The sequence below is a fragment of the Panicum virgatum genome, chromosome 9K (genome assembly GCF_016808335.1).
Source record: "Panicum virgatum strain AP13 chromosome 9K, P.virgatum_v5, whole genome shotgun sequence".
NCBI lineage: Eukaryota > Viridiplantae > Streptophyta > Magnoliopsida > Poales > Poaceae > Panicum > Panicum virgatum.
The window spans coordinates 66,598,908-66,626,737 of record NC_053144.1 but is presented as its reverse complement, the minus strand read 5'-3'; the positions used below and the strand labels follow the sequence as shown (position 1 = coordinate 66,626,737).

The window sequence follows — 27,830 nt, the reverse complement described above, 5'->3', positions numbered from 1 at the left end:
TTTGTGCAAGATTCCGATGAAGTTGAGGAATCCATATGCATGGACGATCCCAGCAGCGAGCAGGAGATGGCCGTTCAAGATTCAGATGAAGTTCAGTTTGTTACGTACTCAGGTTGTTACAGGCGCATGATTTAGGAGATGTTTAGCGCTGTTTTTCGGCGACGCCGTGTGCAGCGGATCCGTGGAGAGTACCGGTTAATGACGTTTTGTGATTCACGAGGACTAGACTAAATGCCAAGTTTGCTGTGTTACCAAAAAATAGGCCTTTGATAGTTGGATGGAGGGAGTATAATATTGGGTGGGGTGGAGATCAGATAATGGAAGGGAAGGAATTTCCCTAAAAAAAGATCATGGAAGAGAATTTTTTTACATCTTCGTGCAAGCGAATGCTACAGAGAACATCGTCTTTAGTGGCCATATGACCTAATGACTAGCTGTAGTATACATGAATACATCGCCGGAACGTGGGGGAGCTGCGTGCCTGGTGATGGTGGCATGCTCGCCGCCGTTCGTCCGCCCGCTCTTCACCCCCTCGTGCCGCCTGCCGCGTCCTAGCTTTTTTTTTTTGTGGAAGGTACGAAATATATCACAATTCAAAATGTTTACATCCTAGCTGTTAAGCCAAAAGTAGGCTTCTACTGGGTTGCTACTGTGGGCCTACTAGTTCTCAGCCCAGCTAGACACGGCTGTTTTGTCTTGCCTTTTACAATTGAGAGCCCACGAGCAACATTTGCGCCTTCTCACTCTCCAGCAATGGTGGGCCGGCCGGGGCATCCCAGCAGGACTCCTTTGCACGATCCGCGTTTTTCGCTCCCTCTGCATCTGCGCCGGCTGCCCACTGTGCCGGCCCACCATCATATTTTGATTGAAAAGGCAGCTCTTATGCAGTCATCTTGAACCTGGCACGAAGATTTTACACCTCCTTATGCCTTTTGAGTTCAATTAGTAACTGCCTCTTATCTTGACCAAACCTCCTTTTAATTTACCTTCTGTTGGGCTGATTCAATAGTATTATGTGAGAGAATAAATCGAAATAATTGAAATGAATCGAAAGGAGACAAGCTAAAATCTACATTTTGCATTTAAGGCAGATGATTCAGGACTGGTTTAGATGCAAACTTCAAAATTTCAAAACTATCACATCAAATATGTGCGGCATATGTAAAGTATTAAATCTAAAGAAAATAAAAAAGTAATTGTATAGTTTGCTTGTAAATTACGAGACGAATCTAATGAATCTAACCTAGTTATTAAAACGACGTTTAAAACGTCGTGTCACGAGAAAACGTTCTTGTGAAATCGACGTTTAAACGTTAAAACGATAAAACGTCCATCGTTTCGTTAAAATCTACCCTCTATTCGTTTCGTCGTTTTATCGTTTTAATAACCCTAGAATCTAATTAGACCATAATTAGATAATAAATTATTACAATAAAACTACAGAAAATATGTGCTACTGATGAATTAACTAGTCTTAATAAATTCGTCTCGTAGTTTCTCATCTATAATTAATTTTGTGATTAATCTATATTTAATACATTAAATGTGAAAAAATTTCAAAAATTTTACACGAAGCAGCTAAACAAGCACCTTGAGATTGGAAGGAGTGGGTTTAGAACTGTTGATGATTTTGCGCCTTTGGTACAGAGACCTCGGATTGTGATAGGGAGTCAATGGAATATCATACACCTTACCGTGTTGCCGCCTGTTGTCCTTGCAGTAGGCCTTGTTTAGATATATAAAGTTTTAGGTGTCAAGCACTATAGCACTTTTTATTTGTATTTAATAATTATTGTCCCGCTATGGATTAATTAGGCTCAAAAGATTCGTCTTGCAAATTATAGATAAACTGTGTAATTAGTTATTTTGTTTAACTACATTTAATACTTCATGCATATGTCGAAAGATTCGATGTGATAGAGAATTTTGTAAAATTTTAAAATTTTGAAGAACTAAACAATGCCGTAGTCTTGTGGTATGTGTATAAAAACCTGTCTACGTTTCCTGTCCTCTCAATAAAAAAAGAAATGCACCATGCTTCCATACCCATATCCTTCGACCTGTCCTTTTTTTTAAAAAATAAAAAAATCCTTTGTGTATTCTCCAATACTATCGCATCTTTGGCCTGGCAATTTTTTACTCCGTTCGCTTCATCTTCACTGTATTTAAACAGCATTTCTTTCACACACAAAATCAGCATCAACTAGCACCAGTCAATCAATAATATTTTTCTCTTATAAAAAATCAGCACCAACCAGCCGAATACAGTTTCTGCTGCACCCATGTAATGCCCAGCATACGTTTCTCTGACGCTCCCTGGTGTACGCTGCCGAAAGCAGCGGGGATGCTGAGATCAAAACCGCATCATTACCACTCTCAGCTCACCAGCCCACTCTGCATTTCTGCTCGCCTACTCTTGCTCTGCCACTGCGGCTCCTCTCGCCCACGTCAACCGAGCTGGGAGCTCCTTTGCTTCTCCACGTCATCCCCACCCCCACGCCCCATCTCAAGTCGCTGACAAGACCCCCCGCCGCGCCGCATCCATCTCTGCGACTCCTCCGCATCCGTGTCACTCATCCCCCTCCCCTTCCCTTCTCACCGGCGGCAGCCTGGTGCCCTGGTTCTCGTCGATCCGGACGGCGAGCACCTCTCCGCGCCCTGCCGCCCGGGGCCAGTGGCAGTTCCTTTACTACCCTCGGGCTCCGGGCTCCGGGCTCCGGGCCCCATCGGTTTCTGGTCTGGGGGGCACAAGTGTAAAACGCAAGCAAGGTCGCCGGCTGCCGAGCCGGCGGCTGGAAGTTACCCTCCTGCCCTCGCCCCTGCGGGGCACCGCTCGTGGCGCCAGGCGGAGCGCCGCGCCGTCTTCCGCGGGGTTAGGAGTGTAATATCACCGGGCCGCGCTCGCGCGGGAAATCCGGAGGGGGGCGTGGTGGTACTACTTGTGTATCACCCAGCTCTGCTTCGTTTCAGCGCTGCTGTGCTCTGCCCCTGCCCTGCCCCCTCCCTTTTCCCCCTCACCCGCGGGGCCTTGGGGCCGTGGGGGGTTAGGGTTTCGTGCTCGCCTCGCCTAGCTTCGGGGGCGCCGTCGCTGTCCGCTCAGATGCCGTGCAGCCTGCTGCTGGGACGCGCCTCTCGTCTAAGCTAGCGCGTCGTCGTCGTCGTCGTCTGGGATCGATCTGAGCGCTGCCCTGTCGCCCCGCGCTTCGATCAAGTCCGGCGCCTCGTGATCTCCGGCCCGCTCGGCTCGATCGCGCTCCCCGGATGCGATTTGAAGGTAGGTCCATCGTTCCTCGTTCGTTCTAGCGCGTTTGTGATGTCCTCGTAATCGAATGCTTGTGATGCTACTTTTTTTTTTTTGCCCCTTTTTCATGGCCGTGTCTATGGTGCCGTGTAGGAATGTAGGTGCTCTGGATTTGGGGAGGTTTGCGTTGCTTCCCATTGGAATGTGTCGTCGTTGTATCTGTGTGAAAGCATAGGTTGGTTGGGCGGCTTTGTAGTGTGGGTACTTCTGTAAGCATTCATTTGGATTTTTTGCGAAGTTACTATAGAACTCTGTAGAAACCAGGCGCCCTTGGATTTTGATGCTAAAATCGAGTTTTCTGATTTATGGGTAATATGGTTGGGGGACTGCTAGTTTTGTTGAATTGTGCTTGCCATTGTAGTTCATATTCTGCTGTTACTGCATAATTAGCTGGCTTGTAGTCGTGCCTCCATGGCCTGACACCCTGTTGGATTCTGTCCTTCGAGTGTGTACATTCCGTCCATTAATATTTGCTTGGCCCAAGGATCTCTGAATGGTTTGGTGGATGCTGAAATGTCCACATCTTTGAATTGTAAGAGCTACGCTGATTGTTTATCAAAATCAAATCACGGCACATTGCAGCTAAAGCATAGTAACCAGTGAGTTGACTGGGTATGTTGAGTGGCCGCTTTTACTCTGGATCAGTTTTTTTCTAGATGTCCAATCTATACCAGGTGGCTCTGGAAAACTTGTGAGGGAGTGTCCACTTTCAAATGTCTTGAGCTTACCTACGTTCACCTTTTGGTGGGCCTACTTTTAAGCCAACCTAACTAGTTCACATCAGAACTGATGTGATGGTAGTCATGAAACTTAGATAACTCCAGCATGAAACTTAAAAGAACTCCATTCTGTAGGCATTTCTGTCAAATTATAGTGGGTCTGTCTAGATCACACTCAGTGTTGCTTGGCAGCCTCTGATTTTTCTAGACAGATTTGAATTCAGTTGTCTACCTCTTACCTGTATAATAAACATGCTTTCAACAAATATTGATTCCTAAAACAGCTTTGCTACTGTCACTGAAGTTAAATGAGACAATTGCTATGCACGTACCTGGGATTAGTCATGCAGTTCAACATCGAGTATTCATATATAGCTGGTTGAAAAGCTCTTGAGAGCAGCCTGTTCCTAACTTTCGCATCCAGAACACTGCTGGTTTGTGGTTGTGCATTTCATTGCTTATTTGTGATCATGATTTGCACCCTTTGTAGGTTGTTACATTGATAATCATGCAGTTTTCCGACGCGGCATCCTGGACCGTTTCCAGTGCCCCTCTTGGATTTCTGAAGTTATCTAAAAATATATTATTAGCCGCTTCTTTTAGGCATCTGACAACAGTTTTTTAGCTTCATTCTCACGAACTGATACTCCAGCATTTGATGTGCTTATTTGGTGCTCATGGTATCTTGGTCTTGATCGGTTTGCATCACTACACGACTACACCTGTTAAAAGGTAGTGTTTGAGCAAGCTACCGCTTAAAAGGTAGTGCTGGACATGTCTCAATCATTTCAAAACAAAATAACAATACTTCACAAATTTTGAAATGTAAAGAAAGATAAACTTTAGTTTGTCTGTAGCATGCCTGTAATCTTCTTGTTGGGGGGGGGGGTGTGTGGGTGGGTGGGTGTTTTCTGTACTCGGATTGGATCTCGACTGGACTCGTTGTACTCTTTTTTCTGTCTTAATGAACTGACACAGCTCTCCTGCGTCATTTGAGAAAAAGAAATAAAGAAAGATAAACTCTGAATTCTCACCCAATGCTTATTTTTCTCCCTTTTGAGGCTGCTAGACTAGTCAGCTTATGGTCTATATTCAAGCAATATAACCGATCCGCCTATCAAAATATTTAGATGAAATTCTCTTTCATTGTGTTTGTGCTGACCATTTTATGCTAAATTGAGAGTAAAGTCAACTACCAGTACATAATATTGCATCCAAGTAATATTGTGTGACGAGTGCTCTTATCAATGCGTAATTAGTTTGAGGAAAGGGTTCAAAAGTTAAATGATTAAGAATTCCATAGATGGTCTACGTCCTAAAATGAATTGTGATTTGGCAGCCTCACATGGTTCATGGTAGTCCGTGGTGTAGGTGAGATATTGATTAGTCCAAGTACCAGGACATTGATTGCTATTTAAGTTCTCTGTTGAAATGAGCAGAGTGAAATTAGTAGCGAGCCAGTATGTTCTCCTGGGACCCATTTAAGAATTTTGCAACACATCAACAGTAGAAGAATTTATTTGGGCTTGTGTGTGTAGTTAATTATTTGGGCTCCACTCTGTGGAATAAGCTAAAGTTTGTGCATCATTAGTGACTTGTGACAGTAAGTTGTTTGCCCACATAGATCCTATATATGTTGCATAAGTTGTAATGGGTTCAATTCAGTCTTTCACCCAAACACTTGGTCTTGGTCAGTTATAAGACATTGGGTCTTGTTTTTGCAGGGCAAAGCCATGGAGATTGCTGGTCATGTTAGGGAAAGGAAGCACGAGCTCATGGAAGGATTCCTCGGTTCAACGTTCCTGATCCTTGTACATACTGCTCTCCTCATGGGCTTGGAGAAGATAACCTGAGGACCTCCTACCTCAGACCAAGTCCCAGCGCAGCAGCCCCATCGCAAGAGGGGTTGTTTCGTCTGCACGTGCCCATCAACAACTCCTGAAACTATTCTCCACACTAACACTGATGAACTCATCCGGGTGGTTCTCCATCAAGTTGAGCTCTAGTGATAGCTAACTATATATAGTACGTATTCCCACCCTCAGTTTCCCCCAATTTCTTCAAGCTTGATAGCGCGCTTTATTTTGTTCTGCTCGGCCTCTAAGGTGAGCTACTGCCCCAAGTTTATGCTTGTGTGCTCCAGATGACTGGAAGCGTTGTGCCTTGTGTCTTTGGTGGGAATGTATTTGTAGGGTAGGCCAATTTGTAGGCTGGAGACCGGTGGACTCGATGCTTATTAAATCTGTGATTTAACGTAATCCTAAAACACTGTGTCACTTGTTCAATACGGTCATGGTGGAATGGCATTTTTTTATATATAATTTGAGAGGCTGATGAGGTGGGTGATGTCAAGGTGATAACATTGTGGCACGGTCCTATTCCGGTGACGGCGCCACTCATGAAGTGCCGGACCGTGCTGCGGTGTCAACAGTGCAGCGTGTCGATAATGCTCTGGGCAAACGAAACAAATTGGCAGCGTGCTGACAATACTCGGAGCAAGCAGAAACAAGCTCGAGATCGCGATATTTTTTGGCCTGATCTCGATGTAGCGGGCCATGTTACTTTCTGTTTCGAACGCCCCCAAAAGCCAAAAGCCAGCGCGACATCGCGAGCGACCCGAGCGTGATGCACGCACGGTGGTGCACCGCCGGGATCAGAGTTGGGTGGGTTCGGAGAGCCCCCGGCCGGCAGCCACACCCCATGTCCGCCGCCTCATCCTCGGCCCTCACATCACCGCTGCGTTCGTTAGTCAAAACTCAAAAGCGCCTCTTGGTTCCCCGCCTCGGGTCCCTCGTCGCTCCTTCGAGCACGGCCTCGACAACCTGTCCAAGCCGAGAGCCGATACTCCCGAGACAAGCGCGCGCCGAGCGAGCGAGAGGGAAGGCGTCGAGGCGATGATGAGGTCGCAGCTCCACGCGGCCGCGTCGCCGCCGCCCTCCCTCCGGCGAGCTCTCCCCTCCGTCACGCCCCGCGCCCTCAGGTACGCCGCCGCCCACCGCTTGGCCTGCTCCGATCCGCTCTCTTCGTTTCTGTTCTGCGGAGCAACGGCGGAGAGTGAACGCATAGCCCCCCCGCTCTCCGCTTCCAGGTTCCACGCCTTCCCGGGGCGCTTCCGCGTTCATCGCCACGGCCGCGGGGTCGGAGCCCGCCGCGCTGGCGATCCGCCCGGCAACACAGGTTCGGTGAATCGGCTGCTCTGTCACGGTCTGGCTTGTCATTTTGCCCCGCCTGCTCCTTGTTGTTTACAAGCTTCGTTTGTCTTGTCTTGCTTCATCAGGAGTCGGAGTGCTCACCTCCGAGAGCGGGGCCGATGATAACGACATTACTGTCAAGAATGCAGGAACGCCGAACACCTCAACGGCCACAGCAAGTTCCTTGCGATTTCCCAGTCAGGTGATTTTTCATAATGGTTGTTCTCTCCTGTCTCGAGCCAACTAATATATGGTAATGCATGTGCTTGCTCCAATCCTGCAAGTTTTGTATATTGCGATGCTAGTGGCTGCCATGTGATCTGCAGGAATCTGATACATAAAACTGAATAGACAAGGCACATGACACATGATTAAGATGTATGTTTGTTTTCTATTGTAATTTTTCTCAACTTGACTTTTTTTTTTTGCCTCATAGCATATGGTCATGGACAGTGAACATACTATTCTTCTGGCTCTCCCCTGCATTGAGGGGAATATGGAACATTGAATTTAAAATTCTGCACAAACATTACTTCTACCGAACTGATTACCAAATAAACATAGCCCATCAATACCTTTTTTCTAGCGATGGTTTAATCATGCTTGACCCTTGGATGCATTCCTACTGGAGATGTATGGTAGTACTTCAGGTTGGATATTTTGCTTAGTGTTGCTGTGTCAAAGCCTCAAAGGTAACATTACTAAGGGTATTAAGAAGACACAATATATCATATGCAAGACCCTCTGTTTAGTTATAGTACTTTGCAATAAATTGTCTATTTAATTCACATTATGTTTGCTTCATTTTTTCCCAGGGAAACAGTAACATGGCTGCCGTTATAAGCATGGCAATCTGCTTTCTACACAAAATTGTTTCTAGCCGGATGCAGTTGATGAATTTGCTTCCGTGGATGTCAAGTGGCATTACAACTTTGCCATTTGCTTGCATATCTGATCCTATCAGAAAACCCATACCTCTTAAGCTAGATGTGACTTTTCCACCGTTGCCTGATGTCAGATGGAGTATTTCACGATTATACTATCTGTTCAATTCTCAGCTTGAACGGAACATTGTCTTGTAAGTGTTACTCTGTCTGTGATGTAGATAACTTGGTAGTATTTGTATGCCATCATTTCATGCTTCTTTTGTCACTGAGCTTTTACTCTCTTTTTTTCAAAGGCATAATTACGCATAATAACCGAAATTCTTGATAAAGGTTTATTAAATTCACATTTCATCTTGATTACCTTTGCAGGTCTATTGTTACTTTACTCATCACGTGCTTTTCATTTGTCATTGTTGGAGGATTACTGTTTCATAAGTTCAGGTCTGTTAGTTATTTTTGAAAAATGCATTTATTCCTTATTCTCTGTTTTTGGAGGATATTCTATATCCTTGGTGGTTGATTCTGATGTAAAAAATGATGAAGTATCTTGGTTTCTAATTCAGGAAGAAAGAACAGTCCCTGGAGGACTGCTTTTGGGAAGCCTGGGCTTGTCTATGTTCATCATCTACCCATCTAAAGGTAAGCAGGGACTAGGGAGACTACTGCCAGTTTCTGTGAGGCTTAAGGACTGATGTGTTTTCCTAGCTGTTTTTGTACCTAACAGATTGACTTCTTTAGATTCTTTTCCTATAATGATCCTTTTCTATTCTGTTGTTTTGCCTGTTTGCACAGCAAAAGACACGTATTGAGCGTGTCATTGGATTCTTTCTTGCTATCTGGGGTATATTATTCTATTCCCGTTTACTAAGCGCAATGACAGAGCAATTTAGAGTGAGTGGTTTCAAAATTATCTGAAACTGATGTGAAAAAACTTCTGTGTTGATGCGGTTTCTAACACATATGCCTGGTTGTCCACAGACCCATATGCATAAAGTGAGGGAAGGGGCACAATTGCAGGTCATTGAGGATGATCATATCATCATCTGTGGAGTCAATAGCCATCTGATTTCCATATTGAACCAATTGGATAAGTTCCACGAATCAGCAATTCGCTTAGGTGTAGCTACAGCAAGGTAACTGAAGGATGACATATCATTTCGATTACTGTGGATCCATCCTTTTGCTGTCGAGGATTGGTAAGATCTATCTATACTATCTAATGCAGCTGATTGTTTTCTTATGAACAATGTCAAGGAAGCAGAGAATCCTTCTTCTCTCGGATCTTCCAAGGAAGCAAGTTGAAAAGATTGCAGATGGCATGGCCAAAGATTTGAACCATATTGATGTAATCACCAAGAGGTAAAGGGATTACTCATCACGGTGTTGTTTCTCTGAAGGAGTGACAACTTTATATAATCTGTCTACCTTTATCCCAGTTTCACTTTTGTGAAGAACACAAGCAGATACCATGAGCACAAATATTTTCGTTGATTTGTGAATACTGAAAACATTTTGTGGCTATGCTAAACCTGCAGCTGTAGCCTTAGCATGCCAAAATCATTTGAGAGGGCAGCAGCACACAGAGCAAAGTCTATAATCATCTTGCCAGCAAAGAATGAACGGTACGCATGTATCATGAACCTTCGACTTTGAGCATGTTTCTCGATGAATAGCTGTAGGGAATTTCCCACAGGCTCAGGCTAGCATTACATGACGTTTCCAGTACTGAACCATTTGAGAGAGGACCAGAGGGGTAGCTTGACTTATATCTCATAACATTCCTTTGTAGTATTAGTGCATCAAGAGTTTGCAGACAAATAGCAAGTGCTGTAACGGCAGGTCATCTGGCTCTCTCAGGGAGGGGCAGAGCCAACCTACATTTATGCTGTCAGCTCTTGTCAAATATGATGGCAATTTCTAGATCCATTTGATTGAACATTTGAAGGGCGTTGGGATATTTGTTCTTCTTAAATTGAATATTTGAATGAATGTATTGGAACAAACAGCTAGTTTATAATTGTGGGAAAATATAACAAGACAAGCTCTTTACATTTTGCAAACATTAGTGTTTTTTTTTTGCGACTACTTTAGCACCACTTGTTCAAGTTTGCATTATGTTTAACTGTGCTGTTAGCTGTTTTTGCAAATTTATTTTTCTATCTAACCTTCTGAACTTCCTCAGGTATGAAGTGGACACAGATGCATTTGTCTCTTTATTGGCTCTGCAACCTATTACACAAATCGCATCTATCCCTATCATTGTTGAGGTATATGCAAGTTCACAATCTATACTATGCGTGTATAAACATTTAGACCTTTTTGCTTATATCTTGTATTAATGTAGGCTTCTAACTCCACCACCTGCGAACTTCTGAAATCAATCAGTGGCTTAAATGTGCAACCTGTGGAGATGGTTGCTTCTAAATTGTTTGTGCAATGCTCTAGGCAAAAGGGCCTTCTCAAAATCTACAAGCACTTGCTTAACCAGCACAGTAATGCTCTTATCTTACTGACATGTATTTGTGAATAACAACTTACGTGAGCTATACTTTGCATCTGGGAGCAAATCTGTGTTACCCAGGTCTTTCATGCTTCACTTTTTTTTTTTGCCATTCATCTTTCATCTGATGGTTTAGCCACTTTAGCACAATTTCTACTGCAACTGCAATCGCCTGAAAATCATCATACTCATACATAGCGGTCTAATTTATTTCACCATGTTTTAATATCACAATATCTGGCTAGAATTTTTTTAGAACACTTTGTTTGGCATGTTTTGGTACAGCCACATGCCAAACATGACTTGGTTTATTATTCTTCAGAACTTCTGAAATCATTATTTATCTTAGGGAATATCAATATATCATACCATAGTATACTTCCGATGTGTGCAAATTGTTCTCATACTGCCATGTTTCTGTAATTTTATCATTCTACACCCTCTTTTAATACAAAGATGCGCAGCTCTCCTGCGTGTTCGAGAAAAAAAAATCATTCTATACATTTCTGCTTTGTTGGCTCAGTTTACATTACTTTAGCAGTGTCCTGATGAGTTTTGGGCTCTAGATATAGATGGATTTTCCCCCCTCAAATAAGATGTTGAGGGAATTTACCCTGTTTGGATTTTTCACTTTTGTTGTTTTGTCCTGCAGAAAATGTTTTCAATCTTTTCAGCCTGACTGAACTAGGGGGCATGAAGTACATGGATGTCAGACGTAAAATCCATGATGTAATGTTCTTTCCAATATACTGATTCACCTCTGCTGTCTTCTGCACTTCTTTTTGCTATGACATTTCCCCTTCATGTTCATGGTCAGGCAGTTGTTTGTGGTATCTTCCGGTCTGGAAAAATTTATTTTCACCCAAGCGATGATGAAGTGCTGAAAGAAACAGACAAAGTATGTATCTTTCTGGATACTGGTTATTATATTGAAGCCAGATAGTAGAGAATTATTTCCCTTGACATAGTGTTACATGAGAACAGTGTGATTGTTGAAAGCTTCAAGCCTCCACTAGTTATCCTGAATCATTCATGAAAATGAGCTATGAAATACTATTATAGGCAGCAGCTGGCTCCACTGCTACTGCCTAACCAAGGGGATGGATGGTGGCCAGCAGCCTTAGGGCAGACTGTAACGTCCCGCCTCCCCGAGGCCGGGCCCGCTTACATCTGGCTGCTTTCTAGGACATAGACTGTCCTCACAGACCAACACCAGTCTTTTCTGCACACTTTGTCCTCACTCGTGCGCACCCGGGAAGAACTTCCCGGTCGGTCACCCATCCCCAAATTTCTCCGGGCCAAGCACGCTTAACCTCGGAGTTCTTTGGAGACCGGCTTCCGGAAAAGAAGTTGCAACTTATTGGTATGAGTATCCTATTAATCCTATTAAGCCCTGGGCCGGGGTGTCACATGCTCACCCCCTTAAGAGACCGACGTCCTTGTCGGTCAATCCCAAGCCAGGAACGTCCTCTCTTGGCCACGTCCCGTACGTCCAGTGCCAGCAGCCCATGTGCCACGTCCGTGCGTCCAGTGCCAACGGTCCCTGTGCCACGTCCGTGCGACCAGTGCCAACGGCGCATCCCAGATGCCCGTGCACTGACCCGCCACGCGCCCGTGCACATGCCGGTGGCATCTGCGCCCCCACGTGCCCGTGCTCATGCCTCCGCACTTACGCCCGTACGTGCCCGTGAAACCGCGAGAGTTGGCTCTGATACCATTCTGTAACGTCCCGCCTCCCCGAGGCTGGGCCCGCTTACATCTGGCTGTTTTCTAGGACATAGACTGTCCTCACAGACCAACACCAGTCTTTTCTGCACACTTTGTCCTCACTCGTGCGCACCCGGGAAGAACTTCCCGGTCGGTCACCCATCCCCAAATTTCTCCGGGCCAAGCACGCTTAACCTCGGAGTTCTTTGGAGACCGGCTTCCAGAAAAAAAGTTGCAACTTGTTGGTATGAGTATCCTATTAATCCTATTAAGCCCTGGGCCGGGGTGTCACACAGACATCTCCTCTCCCCAAAGCAGCAACACAAACTTGGAACCAAGCTGTCTTTACTTATTGTAAGTTAGGATGGATGGGATCACATCTCTATGATTCCATCTATAGTTTACTTCTATAGTCTATACAAAGAGAGGGGATGCATCGTTGTTCATTAAGCAAGTAAAGGGAAGCCTTTGAGGTCTCCAGCACCTAACAGAGACATTCCACTTTTTTTTCTGATGAGTGAATACTTTTTCCCTTGCACAAATAAAGTATGTGTAAACTCATTCCACGCTAGTAATTCTCATTGCTCCCTTGCCATATAGTGTCTCATTCTGTGTTAATAGAATTATCTGTAAACTATGAATATGCTTTAAGTATCATTGCAGACTTTTTATTAATTGAAACTTTTCCCAGGAACCATTTTTGCGGAACGAAAATTAAACTTGTCTCACTGTTACATAAAGAAAGTGGGGTGGATGCTGTAGAAATTTCAGGATCAGTCATGAGTAGATGCATGGCACTTTATATTTAGTTTTTGACTTGATGCACTCTTGCTTTCGTTTTTTTTCTTTCTTTTGCCTTCATAGTTGCTTCTTATTGCTCCTGTTCGTCGGAGGAGAAGACCTCAATATACATTGTTAAGTGGACCAAAAGAAACACAAACATCAAGTCATTACTCAGAATCAAGAGAGGATCAAGGATCTAGTATGGCTTCTACCACGGAGAAGGAAACACGGCTAAAGAGCATTGTAAAGCGCCCTTCGAAATCGCTGTCTAAGGTAAAGTCTGATCTAATAATGCATCTATAGGAATTTACTCCTTTCTAAGTTATTGGGCCCATCTTTGGTGAATTGTATGCAGAGCGGTGATTATATGCTGGGGCCAAAGGAAAGCGTGCTTATTGTTGGTTGGCGTCCTAAAGTTACTGAGATGATACGGGAGTATGATAGTTACCTTGGACCTGGTAGTACAGTGGTATGTAGGCAGAGACCAACTGCGACAACAATAAAAACATTTGCGCTACTCTCACACTTCAATCATGGCAAAAGAAACCGATCATATGCTGATACCTAGGGTAAAATTTAGACGATCTAATTTAATTAAATGTGCAGGAAATCTTGTCAGAAACCCCTGTTAAAGAGAGGAGCAGTATTATCAACCCCCTTTTGCAGAGCCAGCTTAAAAATGTTAAAGTTTCTCATCGGGTATTTTTCGGTCTATACCTTTGTTAGTGTGCTTAGACAGACATAAAATGTTACTATTTGAAATTTATCTGAAACATACTAATGCAGGTGGGGTGTCCTTTGAACTATGATACTCTGAAGGACACGATAATTAACATCCGGAAATCTGCCAAGTCTGATAAAAAAGTTCCACTTTCAATTGTTGTGATATCTGACAGAGACTGGCTCATTGGGGGTACCAATAAAAGAACTATGATATTTCTCGGTTCGTTGTTGTTAGATCATTATTATAATTGATGCTTTATCTGTGACTCTGTGGTTTCAGCAGATGCTACACAGGCTGATAAACAGTTGGCATATACCCTTCTTCTTGCTGAAAACATTTGCGAGAAACATGGCATTATGGTCAGCTCTTCTCACTGATAATTAATTAGTAATGTTTGAAATGCAATAAGTGAACCTGCATATTTTCTTCAAATTATCTATTACAGAGACTCAAATTTGAACCCAGAGTGAACAAATCATTATTCAATGAGATATGGGTTCTATGATGGTATATTTTATTCTTTGTTCTCCCTTTGACAATGGGACTAAAATTGGATCCTGATATGGTCCAACTAGTCACTCCACATCGTTTTTTCTTGTAAATGTTCCTAAGCTAAGATCCTAAAAAGATACATATAATATTTGTTTGATTTATCTGATTTGTAACCTGAAATACCTTTTAGGTTGAGAACTTTGTCTCAGAAATTGTTGACACAGGATTGGGAAAACAAGTAAGAATTTTCTAATATACTAATTACTCAAGTCGTGAAAATTATTTAAATTTGGCAAAAAGTTTTTGACTTCTCCATTTTATACAGATATCTAAAATAAGACCCTCACTTTCATTTATTGGAGCAGAGGAAGTAATGAGCCGTGTGACAGCACAAGGTTGGTTGTCCTGTTGTTTCATTTTTAAAAAATTCTTTATCTCATGAGAGCAATGGAATGTAGTTGCGGAAACTAGCGAGCTGAATGAAGTGTGGAAGGACGTTCTGAATGCTGAAGGTGATGAGATCTATATTAAGGTAATATGACCATAATTTGTCCCCAGTACATTCTAGGCTACTTTTGGTCTTTGAAGCATGTACCCTGTTGCATTTATTTCATTTTAGGAAATTAGCCTGTACATGAAGGAAGGAGAGAAAATATCCTTCTCGGAGCTTTCTGAAAGGGCAGTTTTACGTCGTGAAGTTGCGATTGGTTACGTCAAGGATGGCAAGCAGGTAATTTTCCCGTGTTATTTGTTAGCTTTATGTGGAAATGATGTTCTAAGTACATTAGGTATTGTTCAAATCATTTTTGTTTGTTCAGATGCCATTGAGGTTCTATTGACCTGATGTGCTTTGACATGGGGTTCTTTTGTCCTTTCAAATATCAACAACTACAATTCATTAGGTGCTAATAATGATCCAGTTCATTTATTTTATCTCCATGGCAGCATATAAATCCTACCAACAAGTTGGAGCCACTGTCTCTTGAAATGACTGATTCACTCATTGTGATATCGGAGTTTGAAGGTGAACAGCCAATTATGATGGACAGGGATACGTCCAGATAGTACTTTCAGCTTGTTTTTTTTTTCGAGAATATGCAGGAGGGCTGCATATCTTTCCATTAAGAAGATATGAAAGTTTCTTACAACGACTCAGGTCTTGTGGAGAACCACGCTAGACTCTCTTACACTGATATACTGGAAATGTAACAGTCAAAGCGAACCAGAAAAAGGCTATGCTAAATCTGTCTGGAGAATGCCAAGGTGCTTAGCACCCGCACTGATTTATATTTCTTTTCTGTCCGTACAAAGGTAAAGCAAAATATAGCCACAGACTATTTTTTTTTTCGTTCCCTAGCTGTAGAACTTCTTTGGTGCAAATATTTTATTCTGCAGTTCAACTGCAGATTTTTTTTTTATTTGTAAACATAGTGGATAAAAGAGTCAACTTGTATGATGTAGAAAGGGTGTACCCAGTGCCGTAGGCTTCCCGCACTGTGCGGGGTCTGGAGATCAACTTGTATGATGTAGATGTCTGAAAAAAGAAAATTGATTATGTGCCTTGTTTCCTTATGATCAATGCATACAATGTCTCGTTTTTTTTAAACTCGAGTTAGACAAAATTAGCTGGGTGTGGCCTTGCTATTTCCTGTGGGAGATAAGTTCTCCTTAAGCATCTGATTTGACACAGGAAAAGTTTATTTTACCTTTAGCTACCTTCAACAAACCTTTCTAGAGATTCAGCTTTATGAGATCTTTCTTTGCCAGAGCAACTAAGAGGTCAGTTAAAGATTCTTGTTCCCTTGCTTGTACATATTTTTACGGGTTATTTAGATATATGTCATTACAACTTTTGCCATGTGGAAAACTGCCATTACAATTCGTGAAATACGACATCTGCCATTACAACTATTGGGTTAGCTGAAACTTGCCATTTTGTATGCTATCCGCGACTTGTGGCCCACTTGCAGGCGAGTACACACATATGTATTTCCGTAGTGACCTATTTGCCCCTAGAACAAAGGGATAAGACTCACCCGCGGCTGACTCTTGCGCTGGGGCCTTCACCTGCCGAACCACCACTCCTCCCTAGTCGCACCTCCCCGGCGGGACCACGCCGCCGGACCTCCCCGGCGAGCCCGTGCCGCCGCTCCTCCCCCGCAGGCCTGCGCCGCCGCACCCCTGCTCCACGGTCACCCCCATTGTCGGGATGAGGCCATGGATGAACCCGGCAGCAGCATCATGGCCACCCCCATTGTCGGGATGAGGCCATGGATGAACCCGGCAGCAGCATCAGGGTCGAGCTCGACTGCGAGTGGGAGGCTGCCTCTCGGTGAGTGCCCCAGTTGCCGCGTGAGTTTGATTCGCATTCGAAGCAAGCAGCCTTAGACCTACAATGAGATTTTCGTCAAGTGCCCTAACAACATCAGGGTGAGTGCGGTTCATTTGGCTTGTGGCTTTTGTGCTTGTGCTTTTGCTCTCAAATTATTGTGGTTCATGTCACCAAATGAATGCAGGAAGACCCAACAACTTGTGGCTACATCAGATCCGAGAGGCAGTATGAGATGGACCTGCACAAGAAATGCAATAAAGATGAAGCAGACCTGAAGCAACAAGTTGGGGAAATGAAGCAGGAAGTTGGGGAGATGAAGCAGCAGCTATCTCAAATGAAGGCAGAGATTCAGTTTGCTCTTGGTCAGATTTGGGAGATGAAGAAGCACAAATCAGTTGACATGAATGCTATTGTAATGGCTTTAGCAGTAGGTTTAGTACTTGGCATCCTTGTGACTGTAATGCTGAAGTGAATTGTACCCCCAAATGATGTAATCATGTGACTGTAATGACTATGTATGACTATGAATGGACCCATGAATGAATGGTAATTGTCAAGCTGAGACATCATCATTTTTTTTGCCACTGTCCTACTGAGACATCATTATCCAATTATTGTGCGAAACACATGGTTAACAAACAGGCATACATATAGCTGACAGAAACATGGTTCGAACATGACATACATATAGCTGACAGAAACATGGTTCCAAACTGACAGAAATATGGTTCATAAACAGAGTAAATAGGACCAAACTGACATAGATGTTCAGCAGACATCCTATGTAGACATGGTTCATATACTAAGTAGCACCAAACTGACAGCAGAACATGGCTGTGCTCTAGAATCCTAGCAAATCTTTAAGGCTTCTCACAACAGTTGGTGGAGGTGCACTCTCTGCCGTCATCTTCTTCTTCTTCACTGGGGTCTTCTTCTTCTTAGGAGACTTCTTCTTCTTAGCAACCTTCTGTTTCTTTTGTTGGGATGGGCCAGCATCGTCTTCACCAAATTCTCTCATCCTGTCATACAGTAAACTTCATCATTAATTGATTGACTAAAAATGCAAGATAGTAAAGATAGTTGGGGTTACCTCTTGTCTGATGGTCCTTCTCCTTCTCCTGGCTCTGCTAATTTGCAAGTCTTTGTGAAGTGGCCATAGCCTTTGCTTCTCTTACATCTCACCTTTTTTTGTGGCATTTTTCTCAAAGCTACCTCTTATCCACTGTACTCTTGGCCTTCCAGCTGCTCTTTTGTGTAAAGGTGGGAAGACTCTGAAGTCAAGATCCACAGCAGGCCAATTAGATTTATCTGGCATTGGTTCAATTCTTCCTGCATAAACAGCCCTGAATTTGGCAACTGAATAGAATTCATGGACAAAGTCAGACATCTTAAGTCCTCTGTTGGATAGTATCCATGCCAAGCCATGCTCGCATGGTTTCCCAGTTATTTGCCACTCTCTGTAGGAGCATGTTCTGTTCACCAAGTTGACAGTGTGCCTTTTGATGTTGTTCCATTGGTCAATTAAAGTGACTTCAGCAAACTCATCATCGCTGACTGACACTTTCACAACTCTCAGATTGTGGCTAATTGCTTGGAGATCTTTCATGACACCAGGCAAAATTATTTCAGTCATTTCCCTTCCAATTTTCCTTCTCAGGTACCTCTTCTCCATTATCAGTTCTCTTATAGCATCAACTAACTCATGAACAAGTAGTCCCTTGAGATGCCTGATCTGGCTGTTGAAACTTTTAGAAACATTATTGGTCAAGTAATCACATTTGCTGTCCTCTGAAAAGCCACATCTATACCAGATCCTACCATGCCATTGCTGCAGAAATTCTATGGCATCAGGAGTTGCTTCATGTATCTTTGCCATGTGCCACTTAAACATTCCCTCTGTGTAGTTTCTTGCAGCTGGGTACAAGTGTTCAGTGAACACATCTCATGTGTAGTACTTCATGAAGTTAGCATAAAGATGCCTCATACACTCTCTGTACTCAGCCTCTGGAAATAAAGCACCAGCTGTTGTTTCAAGTCCTTTACATGCATCTGTCATGATGACCATTCCTTTAGGACACCCTACTGCTCCATGTAACTGTTTCATGAACCACTTCTAGTTATCTTCAGTCTCAGAGTCAAAAATAGCATATGCCACATGATATAACCAATTATGCCCATCTATACCAGTAGCAGCAGCCAACTGACCAATATAAGTTCCATTCAAGATAGATGCATCAATTCCTAAAAAGGGTCTGCATCCCTCTAGCCAACCATCTATACAAGGCTTCAATGCAACAAAAATCCTCTTGAACCTCTTGGCCTTCCCTTTACCAGAACATTCTATCTCTACAATTGACCCAGGGGAACATAGCTCTACTTGGGCCTTCCAATTGTACGACAATCCAAAACTGTCCTCATATTTACCATGAATATTCTCTAAGGCTACCTTCATACCTGACCAAGCCTTTGAGTACCTCAGCTTAATCCCATAATCTTCTTCTAATTTCTCCTTGGCTTCCTTGGGACCCTTCTTAGGATATTTCTTCAGGCAATCAGCCAACCTGTCAGCACACCAGCCTTGTGATGCCATCTTGCCAACCCTCAGCTTGGTAGTTGCACAGGTGTGATTTGCAGGAAGCACTTTAATCTGCAAAAGCCAATAGCTATATTGTTAATGCATGAAAACAACAGAAAATATGACAATGCATGAAAAACATCAGAAATTATTGCAGCTACAATGAATTACCTCTATTGTCCTCTCACCATATACCTTTGAAGCATGAATACGCCATGGGCATCCCTCTGCAGCACAATGGGCAATGAATGTGGTACGGTCTGTTTTCAGCCCAGTGAACTCAAAGCCTTCCTTCACAGCGTAATGTCTTATAGCTTTTTTGAATGCTATAATGTCAGGAAACTTAGAGCCTCTCTCAATTTTTGAATTTTCAGGATCATGAATTACAATAACCTCTTGGGGATTTGCATCATTCACCTGTGCCTCAAGAGGAATTCCTCCTTCAGCAGCAAGATTATCAGAACTGTGATCATTAATCTCAGGTGGGTGTGCATTCTCATGTGGTTGTGTATGTGGTTGTGTATGTGGCTGTGCATGTGCTTCTGTCTTATATATGTGTTTATCATCCACACCGACGTACTCTTCCTCATTGTCAAATATGTCAGGCTCACGATCAGGCTCAGAAGCATCTGTGTCCATATCTGCAGGCCCTTTAGAATCTGCTTCCTTGGATGCAGACACTCCCCCACCTTGGGTGACTCTAGGTTCATTGTGATTCACAGGTGCATATTGTGTATGAATGTCATGCATATCCAAACTAACGTCATCTGGTGGCACCACACAAAGAGAACCTAGTGTATCATACTCGTGTTCAGCAACAACATCTTTGTCAAAGATTGATACAATCACCTAGCATATCATCTCAGACTTGTACATTTCAAACAAATCAGTCATTTGCCTTTCATCAACAAGTCTGACATCCTCGCCACATTTTTTGTCAACAAACCAAACAGTGGGAACCTGATTTGGTCCCCATTTTAGCTCCTTACTTAAACTCTCCAGCAACAACTCAAGAGAAAAAGACCCTATTTCCACATCCCACTTAATCACCGTCCCCTTTGAGTACGATTTCCTACCCAAAGAGTCCGTTGTGGGAAAACCTTCCACCTTAATCTCTAGCGAGAAGAAGTCAAGCCTAAGAAACAAATCAAGTCAAACATCCTGCTCAAAATCGATCCTACCGAACACAGTCATGCCGCAAATCCAAATCGATCCTACCGAACATAGTCATGCCGCAAATCCAAATCTATCCTACCGAACACGGTCAAGCCGCCATTCTCCCCAAATCTATCCTACCAAACACAGTCAAGCCGCCATTCTCCCCAACACTATCCTGCCGAACACAGTCATGCCGCCAACCCCCTACAAATCGATCGAATCGATCCTACCGCGAAATCAGAAATGAGAAGGATTTGGCATCGTACCTGTTCTTGCCACCTTCCATCGTGTTCTGCGGCGCGGGCTTGCGGGGGAGGTGCGGCGGCGCGGGCCCGCCGGGGAGGTGCGCCGGCGTGGACCCGCCAGGGAGGGGCGGCGGCGGCGGCGCAGGCGCGGAGGTGCGGCCGGGGAGGAGCGGCGGTCCGGCAGGTGAAGGCCCCAGCGCAAGAGTCAGCCGCGGGGGAGCGAGTCTTATCCCTTTGTTCCAGGGGCAAATAAGTCAATACGAAAATACATATGCGTGTACTCGCCTGCAAGTGGGCCATAGGTCGCGGATGGCGTACAAAATGGCAAGTTTCAGCTAACCCAAGAGTTGTAATGGTAAATTTCGTATTTCACGAATTGTAATGGCAGTTCTCCACGTGGCGAAAGTTGTAATGACATATATCTAAATAACCCTATTTTTACCTGTAGGCTGTACCTGACTTGCACCCCCACATATTACATATATACGTGCAGGGCATAATACGAGGGGTGAGAAAACGGTGGCCGCTGCAAATAGGGAGGACGGGAGAGTGGCGAGACTTCAGGTCTGGCAACTCCTCTGAACCACGAATTAGCACAGGGTTGCATATGGAAACTGCATCATTTGTATGCTAGAGGAAATCCAGTCTTGTGACCCAGAGGCTTATAATCCCAAAGCTGCCTACATTGGTCCTCGCCATTCACTGAAGTGCTCCCCAGTCTTCAGGCAGCTGGTGTGTCAACAGATTGTTGCAGCAAAGCAAGCACAGCCTTGAATCTATGGTCTAACGATTACTGGTTAGACTGACACCGGTGGCCAGCAGAAATCAATTCAGCCTGCTCTTTGCTGGGACAGTTATTATGACATAGGAGGAATTTTTTTGATGCTTCTGTTTGATTGATGCTTCATTGTCCAGCTCTTACTGGGCGAAGTTTGGTGCAGGATATCTGGATGAGGAGTATGAAACCCTGCAGCGGGGAAGGCCCTGGGAGTGGAGCTTGATCACCATTGACATGCACATGCTCCTAATGGAGAACCAGATTCCTTCCACTGCTATCAGGATCTTTACAGAGCATGACAATGCTGCTGAATCTCACAGCGCAAGAGTATGTTCAAGAAGTATCTCCTAGCTGGAACGCACAACTTTGCTTCAAAAAAAAAAAGAGAAAAGGAAACTAAAAGATAAAGGTTCACCTCAAGGTGCCCGGTTCGCTGCAGGGGTCAGCCCGCGCGTGTGCGCCGCCTCTACTGGTTCCTCTTCCTCCTTCCCGATCCGAAGCCTGCGACAGATTGTAGTGGCGTTCCATCCAGTACAGGATAGGTTCGGTTTCCTGGACACCGTTTCAGCCATAAGGCAGTTCCTCAGTTGGAGATCAGTTTCAGCCATAGGGCAATTCCTCAGCTGGAGATCAGTGACATGAGCATTCATCCATCTGAGGTCTGCACAATCAGAACTTGAGACGGTTGAAACAGGATGTGTGTGTGGGGGAGGGAGGGTAGCCCGATGGGCTTAGATGCCAACCTCCACAAAAGGAGGACCGGTGTTTGAATCCTAAATAATACACCTCGCCGGGAGTGGGAGCGTTACTGGTCAGACGGATGACTCTCCTCTTAGAGTTCCAATGAACTTGGGTGTTAATCCGGACTCTAGCCTCCTAAAACAGGACGACGCCAGAGAAGATGTATGGATGCTGCTCAGGGTTTGCTTTGTGCGCCAACTGTTCACCATTGGCGTGGTTTCGTACGAAAGATCTAGCATCCGCCTCAAAAATTCGTTTACGTAAACAATCCTTTAGAGAGAGAAAATACGTCTTCGCTGTTGTTTAACGGGACTCGATGGTTCCAAGTTGTACGCCTTCAGACGGGAGGAAGGCGCACCCTCTCCACACACCGGACGAATCTTCTATCTGGCTTCCAAGTTGAAGCTAAAATCTCTAAATAAAAAGAAAATCAAATAATGCAAATTGCATGAAAGTAAATGTGGTGTAGCATTTTATCCAACCAATGTACAAATTCATTATGACAGTAAACTTCATACACATGTGAGACGACCAACGATCTAGGCCGATCCTTAGACCTATGATTTGGTGTGGGACAGACGAAGGGATTTTTTTTAACCACATCTTGAAATTCAATCCTATGAGAATTCAAACCCAGGACCTGAGGAGAGTTATCAGAGCCTCCTAACTAACTCAACTAGGGACCCCTTGGCATAGAACACAGCCACTTAAGTATCATAGGGACATAATCATGTGATAGATATCATCATGATTATACAACAAAACGAACAGAGTAAAGCTGAGAAATAATGTTGTGTTCGATGTAATTCTCATAGATTTCCCCTAGCTAGAATTGCTATTTCTGAAAAGATGCATCTTTTGTTAATGGCTTCAATATAGGAATGAATGGGCCCCTTAAAGGAAAGAGTAATCTTCTATCTGGCCTCCTCTCTCCGCTTCCTCCCCTCCCCAGACTCTAGGAAGCGGCGGCGCCGCCGCTGCGGTGAGGTCGGCCAGAGCGAGAGCCGCAGGCCACCGCCAGCCATGGCGGCGCACGCGACCATCCCCTTCTCCTGCTCCTCCACGCTCCAAACCCTATCCCGCTCCCTCTCCGCGCGCGGGGTCCTCCACCTCCGCGGGGGCTTCCTCCGCCTCCCCTCCCTCGCCGCCCTCCCGAGGCTCGCCCGGGATCCCCGCCCCTGCCGCTGCCACGTATCTGCGTCTGCCGCGGCGTCCCCGAACGGCGCCTCCGCCGAGGGGGAGTACGACTACGACCTCTTCACCATCGGCGCCGGGAGCGGCGGCGTGCGCGCGTCGCGCTTCGCCTCCACGCTCTACGGCGCGCGCGTCGCCATCTGCGAGATGCCCTTCGCCACCGTCGCCTCGGATGAGCACGGCGGCCTCGGCGGCACGTAAGAGGACGCTCCTGCTGTCTCCATTTTTTTTTGCTTGGTTTGATCATGCTAGTGCGACAAAAATTGCTTCGGTTTTGCATCTGCCGTCCCCACAGTTGAGCTGAACTTCTCATGGAATGATTCTCACTGGAGGGTGATTGCCTAGTAAATTGCTCGCCAATTAGAATTATTCCACGAGAAGTTGGGCTGAATTACGGAACAATTCCGTTGCATTAAATTGTTAGTGCTCTTTGGTGATGAATGTTTCTGTTGGTGTTGGGACCACACTACTGCAGTACTATGTGCATTAGTAGTACTTTTTGACAAAGTATTTGGACTAAGAAGATTTAATGTTACCACACATCACAATGGCATGCTATTTTTCACGAGTCTAAGGCATTGTTGATTGAGATTTTTTTTCATGCGATTGTGATGGTGTTACACGAGTGGTTGAACTACATGATCTTCACATGTACAATTTCTTGTTATTCCGACCTTTGTCCAGCAGCAAATATTGTCATATGAAACTCTGATAAAATGCTTGAAGTTTTGCTGTTTCGACTTCAGTTTTAGTGGAGGAATTTGATTGGCTGTACAAACAATGTATCAGCTGCGGACACTGTTGTCTTACCTGTACCACTGTGATGTAGCCTGTTTCAGCATTGCTCCACCATTTGTCATTTACTCATTTATAAGAACTGAGACTGCATTTGGTGACCCCTTCTATTAAATGTCTACAGCATGCCTTTTCTGTCTAAGATGTCTATTCTTGGTTGGTTGTTAACCATTTTGCATAACACATTTTTCTATAAATATCTTGTGGTTTGTATATTCTGTGTCTGACAATGATTTCTGTTCCATGTATATTCATGAATTCAGTTCTATGTTTAGCCTTGAAATATGTTTTACTTGTTGAATTTTGATTGATATCATAACACCTTTTCTTCTTGCATTACAGATGTGTGCTTCGTGGATGTGTTCCAAAGAAATTGTTGGTGTATGGATCTAAGTATTCACATGAGTTCGAAGAGTCTCATGGCTTCGGATGGACATATGAGACTGATCCAAAGCATGACTGGAGCACTCTCATAGCCAACAAAAATACAGAGCTGCAGCGCCTAGTTGGTATTTACAAGAATATCTTAAACAATGCAGGAGTCACACTAATTGAAGGCCGTGGAAAGGTTGGGTGATGTTTGTGTATCAGGTTATATTTTGGATATGACTGTTTTCTGAAATGAATACTGTATATGAAGGTGTATCTGCTTATCTATTGTTTTTCTTAGCGCAGATAGTTGATCCTCATACTGTTAGCGTGAATGGTAAGCTCTACACAGCTAAGAACATACTAATTGGTGTTGGTGGCCGTCCATCGATGCCAGATATCCCCGGAATAGAGTATGCTATAGATTCGGATGCTGCACTGGATTTGCCCTCAAAACCTGAGAAAATTGCAATAGTGGGGGGTGGGTATATTGCTTTGGAGTTTGCTGGCATTTTCAATGGCTTAAAAAGTGACGTCCATGTGTTTATCCGGCAGAAGAAAGTTTTAAGAGGGTTTGACGAGGAGGTGAGCATATATTTAGAAGATCAAATATAGCATTGATAACAAATCAAATGTTTTGCTTATGTCCTTATTTTTCCCCCTTTTTTCCGGATGCACAGGTCAGAGATTTCATTGCTGAACAGATGTCTTTAAGGGGCATCACATTTCATACTGAACAGACGCCTCTTGCTGTAACTAAATCAAATGATGATCTGTTATCTCTGAAGACCAATAAAGAAACTATTGGTGGGTTCTCACATGTAATGTTTGCAACAGGTCGCAGACCGAATACAAAGGTTAAGAGCACTTGCAGTTTGTGAGATCTTATAGATATATTTATTGATGCATTCATTCCAATTCCTAACACACTTGCTATCCTTTTAGAACCTTGGACTAGAAGAGGTGGGGGTCGAAATGGATAAGAATGGTGCAATTGTGGTAGGTGAAACAATAAATAGTGTTGAGGTTATGTGATTTTGTTTCACTATGTAATCTTTGGAGCTTTTGCAACAATTTTGTGCTAGGTTGATGAGTATTCTCGTACCTCAGTCGATTCAATTTGGGCTGTGGGAGACGTTACCAATAGGATCAACCTGACCCCAGTTGCACTGATGGAGGGAGGGGCATTTGCGAAAACTTGCTTTGGTAATGAACCTACCAAACCAGATTACAGGTATAGACATTTATCATGTTTCATCAGCATAACCTTTGAACACCACATATTTGAGGGAACGGGTTCTTTTGTTATAGCATGAAGGCTACTGAATCATTTGACCCTGAATGAGCCCATCTGGTGCACTTGAATTGAGAATTATCATGGGCACAATATCCTTTTTATCGTCTGCCACCATGCTGACATTCATGTTGTGATCTTTCTGTGTCCTATATTTGAGCATGCCAAGAGTGCCATTTTGCATCCTTGTGCCCTGATCCATTATGAGTAGATTTTTTGGAGTATTCAGGGTCTCTCATAATGTTTGCCCTGCTGATTGCTCATTTTACTTATGCATCCAGCCACACATACTCTGAGCTCGCTACTGCATGAACCACAATTGGTCTCCCTGTTTTGTGAATATTAATCGAGTACTATTTCATTGTGGATTACAATTTTTGACAGAGTTGTACCTTCTGCTGTGTTCTCCCAACCGCCGCTTGGACAAGTAGGTCTTACTGAGGAGCAGGTGATTATACATGTCAATATGGCATGCATCTAAGTATTATAAGGAATTTAATATACAAAGGAAGCTAATAGATGCATATTTTGTAGGCTATTGAAGAGTATGGAGATGTTGATGTCTTCGTTGCCAACTTCAGACCTCTCAAAGCCACTCTCTCTGGACTACCTGATCGTGTATTAATGAAGATTATTGTTTGTGCTACAACAAACAAAGTTGTAGGAGTGCACATGTGTGGTGATGATGCACCTGAGATAATTCAGGTCTGCATGAGTTGATGCATCTTTGCTTGCCATTTCTGTTTCGTTCTCAACTTGGTTCCTGAATGTACACGTTTTATGACAGGGAATTGCAATTGCTGTTAAGGCTGGCTTGACAAAGCAAGATTTTGATGGCACTATTGGCATTCACCCAACATCTGCAGAGGAATTTGTCACAATGAGGAATGCAACTAGAAAAATTCGGAGAAGTTCTGCAGATCAGGTCCACAATGCCATCCTGAAACAAAATTGTACCTTGGCATACTGGCATATTTACTGGGAAAATATATGTTTTGAGAATAATTTGCTTTCAACTGGAATTGTTGTTGCTTTTTGTATTTTATATGTTTGATTACACCTTTTGCCCTTGCAATTTCAGGTAGAATCTAAAGATGAGATTGCAACTAAGCAGTAGATATCATTTTACGTAGGAGGTAAGCTCCCCATATAGTTCTTTTAGATTGTTATTGGAAGCTAACTTCTTTGCTTATCTCAGAGCAGTGGCACTGTTGTCTTAAACTTATTTCTGTTAACAACAGTTTGACACCTCAATTGATGAATTTTATTTGGGTGTTAGGGATTTTGAGTTTTCAGGGTTTATTTTTCAGGCTAGTTAGAGTCTGGACTCTGGATATTAGTAAACCCCTCCTAAATGCCAACCTGAATGAAACGTGGTTATTGTCAATCTATTTCTTTGAATTGAGTGATTGACATAAATTTATAATTTGTATCTCCCTGTTTTTCATTTGAAGAAATACTGCTGTTGTTATTTTTTCTTTGCCGGCACTGTCTTTAAATTTCATTTATTTTGCAGGCATTGTGGGAGGAGTATTCCTGTTGCAGGACAAAAGCGGAATGTAATTTTGGAAATACACGAGTGAGTAGCAGTATGGCTGGCAGTTTCTGAGGAATCCATGTTAGCAAACCAGCGAAGGTGTATCATAGAAATGACTTTTCCCTGTCAGCTTGAGCCATTACCCTATGTCTTCTGTTACTTGAAATAAAATGCGGCAGAAGTTTGTCGTGCAGTCTGGAAATTTTGTAATAAGTATGGAATGCTGCTTCATGAGCATTCGGTTATATTTGTTAGGCACTTACCAATTTTAGGATGTTAGCTGATGATCATAATATTTATAAATGTTTCTTGTACAGAAAAAAAAATATGATTCTGGTGGGGGTCCGGCCCTTTATCTTGCTATCGTGCTCACATTATAGCTTCCTTTATCATTATTAGGCCCAAGTTGTAATATTTGAATTTTACACGATTTTTGTCGTGGATTTCCGGTGTTATATATAATGGGCTTAAGTGAGAACCAAGTGTGTCTGTATATCGTTCCCAAAAA

At 43.6% G+C, this 27,830-nt stretch overlaps 3 protein-coding genes across 4 annotated transcripts; 2 read left to right on the top strand and 1 right to left on the bottom strand.

Moving 5' to 3' along the window:
- The first annotated feature begins 6,630 nt into the window (after positions 1-6,630).
- Positions 6,631-15,910, top strand: LOC120647218 (putative ion channel POLLUX-like 2). 2 transcript variants are annotated; one of them, XM_039923908.1, is made up of 24 exons: positions 6,631-7,000; positions 7,109-7,197; positions 7,298-7,413; positions 8,027-8,289; positions 8,468-8,539; positions 8,662-8,737; positions 8,891-8,989; positions 9,077-9,231; positions 9,353-9,457; positions 9,634-9,720; positions 10,281-10,365; positions 10,443-10,590; positions 11,251-11,327; positions 11,416-11,496; positions 13,170-13,361; positions 13,444-13,557; positions 13,695-13,787; positions 13,875-14,001; positions 14,092-14,171; positions 14,495-14,542; positions 14,630-14,699; positions 14,763-14,836; positions 14,924-15,034; positions 15,250-15,910. In XM_039923908.1, the coding sequence occupies exons 1-24, from the start codon at positions 6,915-6,917 to the stop codon at positions 15,367-15,369; spliced, it is 2,568 nt and encodes an 855-aa protein (XP_039779842.1). In that variant the 5' UTR covers positions 6,631-6,914; the 3' UTR covers positions 15,370-15,910. The 2 variants fall into 2 exon arrangements, with proteins under 2 accessions (XP_039779842.1, XP_039779843.1); XM_039923909.1 differs by having other exon boundaries at positions 6,632-7,000; positions 14,095-14,171.
- Positions 15,911-18,749: 2,839 nt separating this feature from the next.
- LOC120648256 lies at positions 18,750-19,850 on the bottom strand. Its single transcript, XM_039924984.1, has 3 exons — positions 19,383-19,850; positions 19,091-19,283; positions 18,750-18,982 (listed from the first exon to the last, which is right to left on the bottom strand). The coding sequence occupies exons 1-3, from the start codon at positions 19,848-19,850 to the stop codon at positions 18,750-18,752; spliced, it is 894 nt and encodes a 297-aa protein (XP_039780918.1).
- A 3,190-nt stretch (positions 19,851-23,040) lies between these two features.
- Positions 23,041-27,800, top strand: LOC120647217 (glutathione reductase, chloroplastic-like). Its single transcript, XM_039923907.1, has 11 exons — positions 23,041-23,524; positions 24,465-24,690; positions 24,798-25,076; positions 25,172-25,348; positions 25,437-25,490; positions 25,577-25,725; positions 26,170-26,233; positions 26,320-26,490; positions 26,573-26,710; positions 26,867-26,921; positions 27,302-27,800. The coding sequence occupies exons 1-10, from the start codon at positions 23,157-23,159 to the stop codon at positions 26,900-26,902; spliced, it is 1,662 nt and encodes a 553-aa protein (XP_039779841.1). The 5' UTR covers positions 23,041-23,156; the 3' UTR covers positions 26,903-26,921; positions 27,302-27,800.
- The last annotated feature ends 30 nt before the right edge of the window (positions 27,801-27,830 follow it).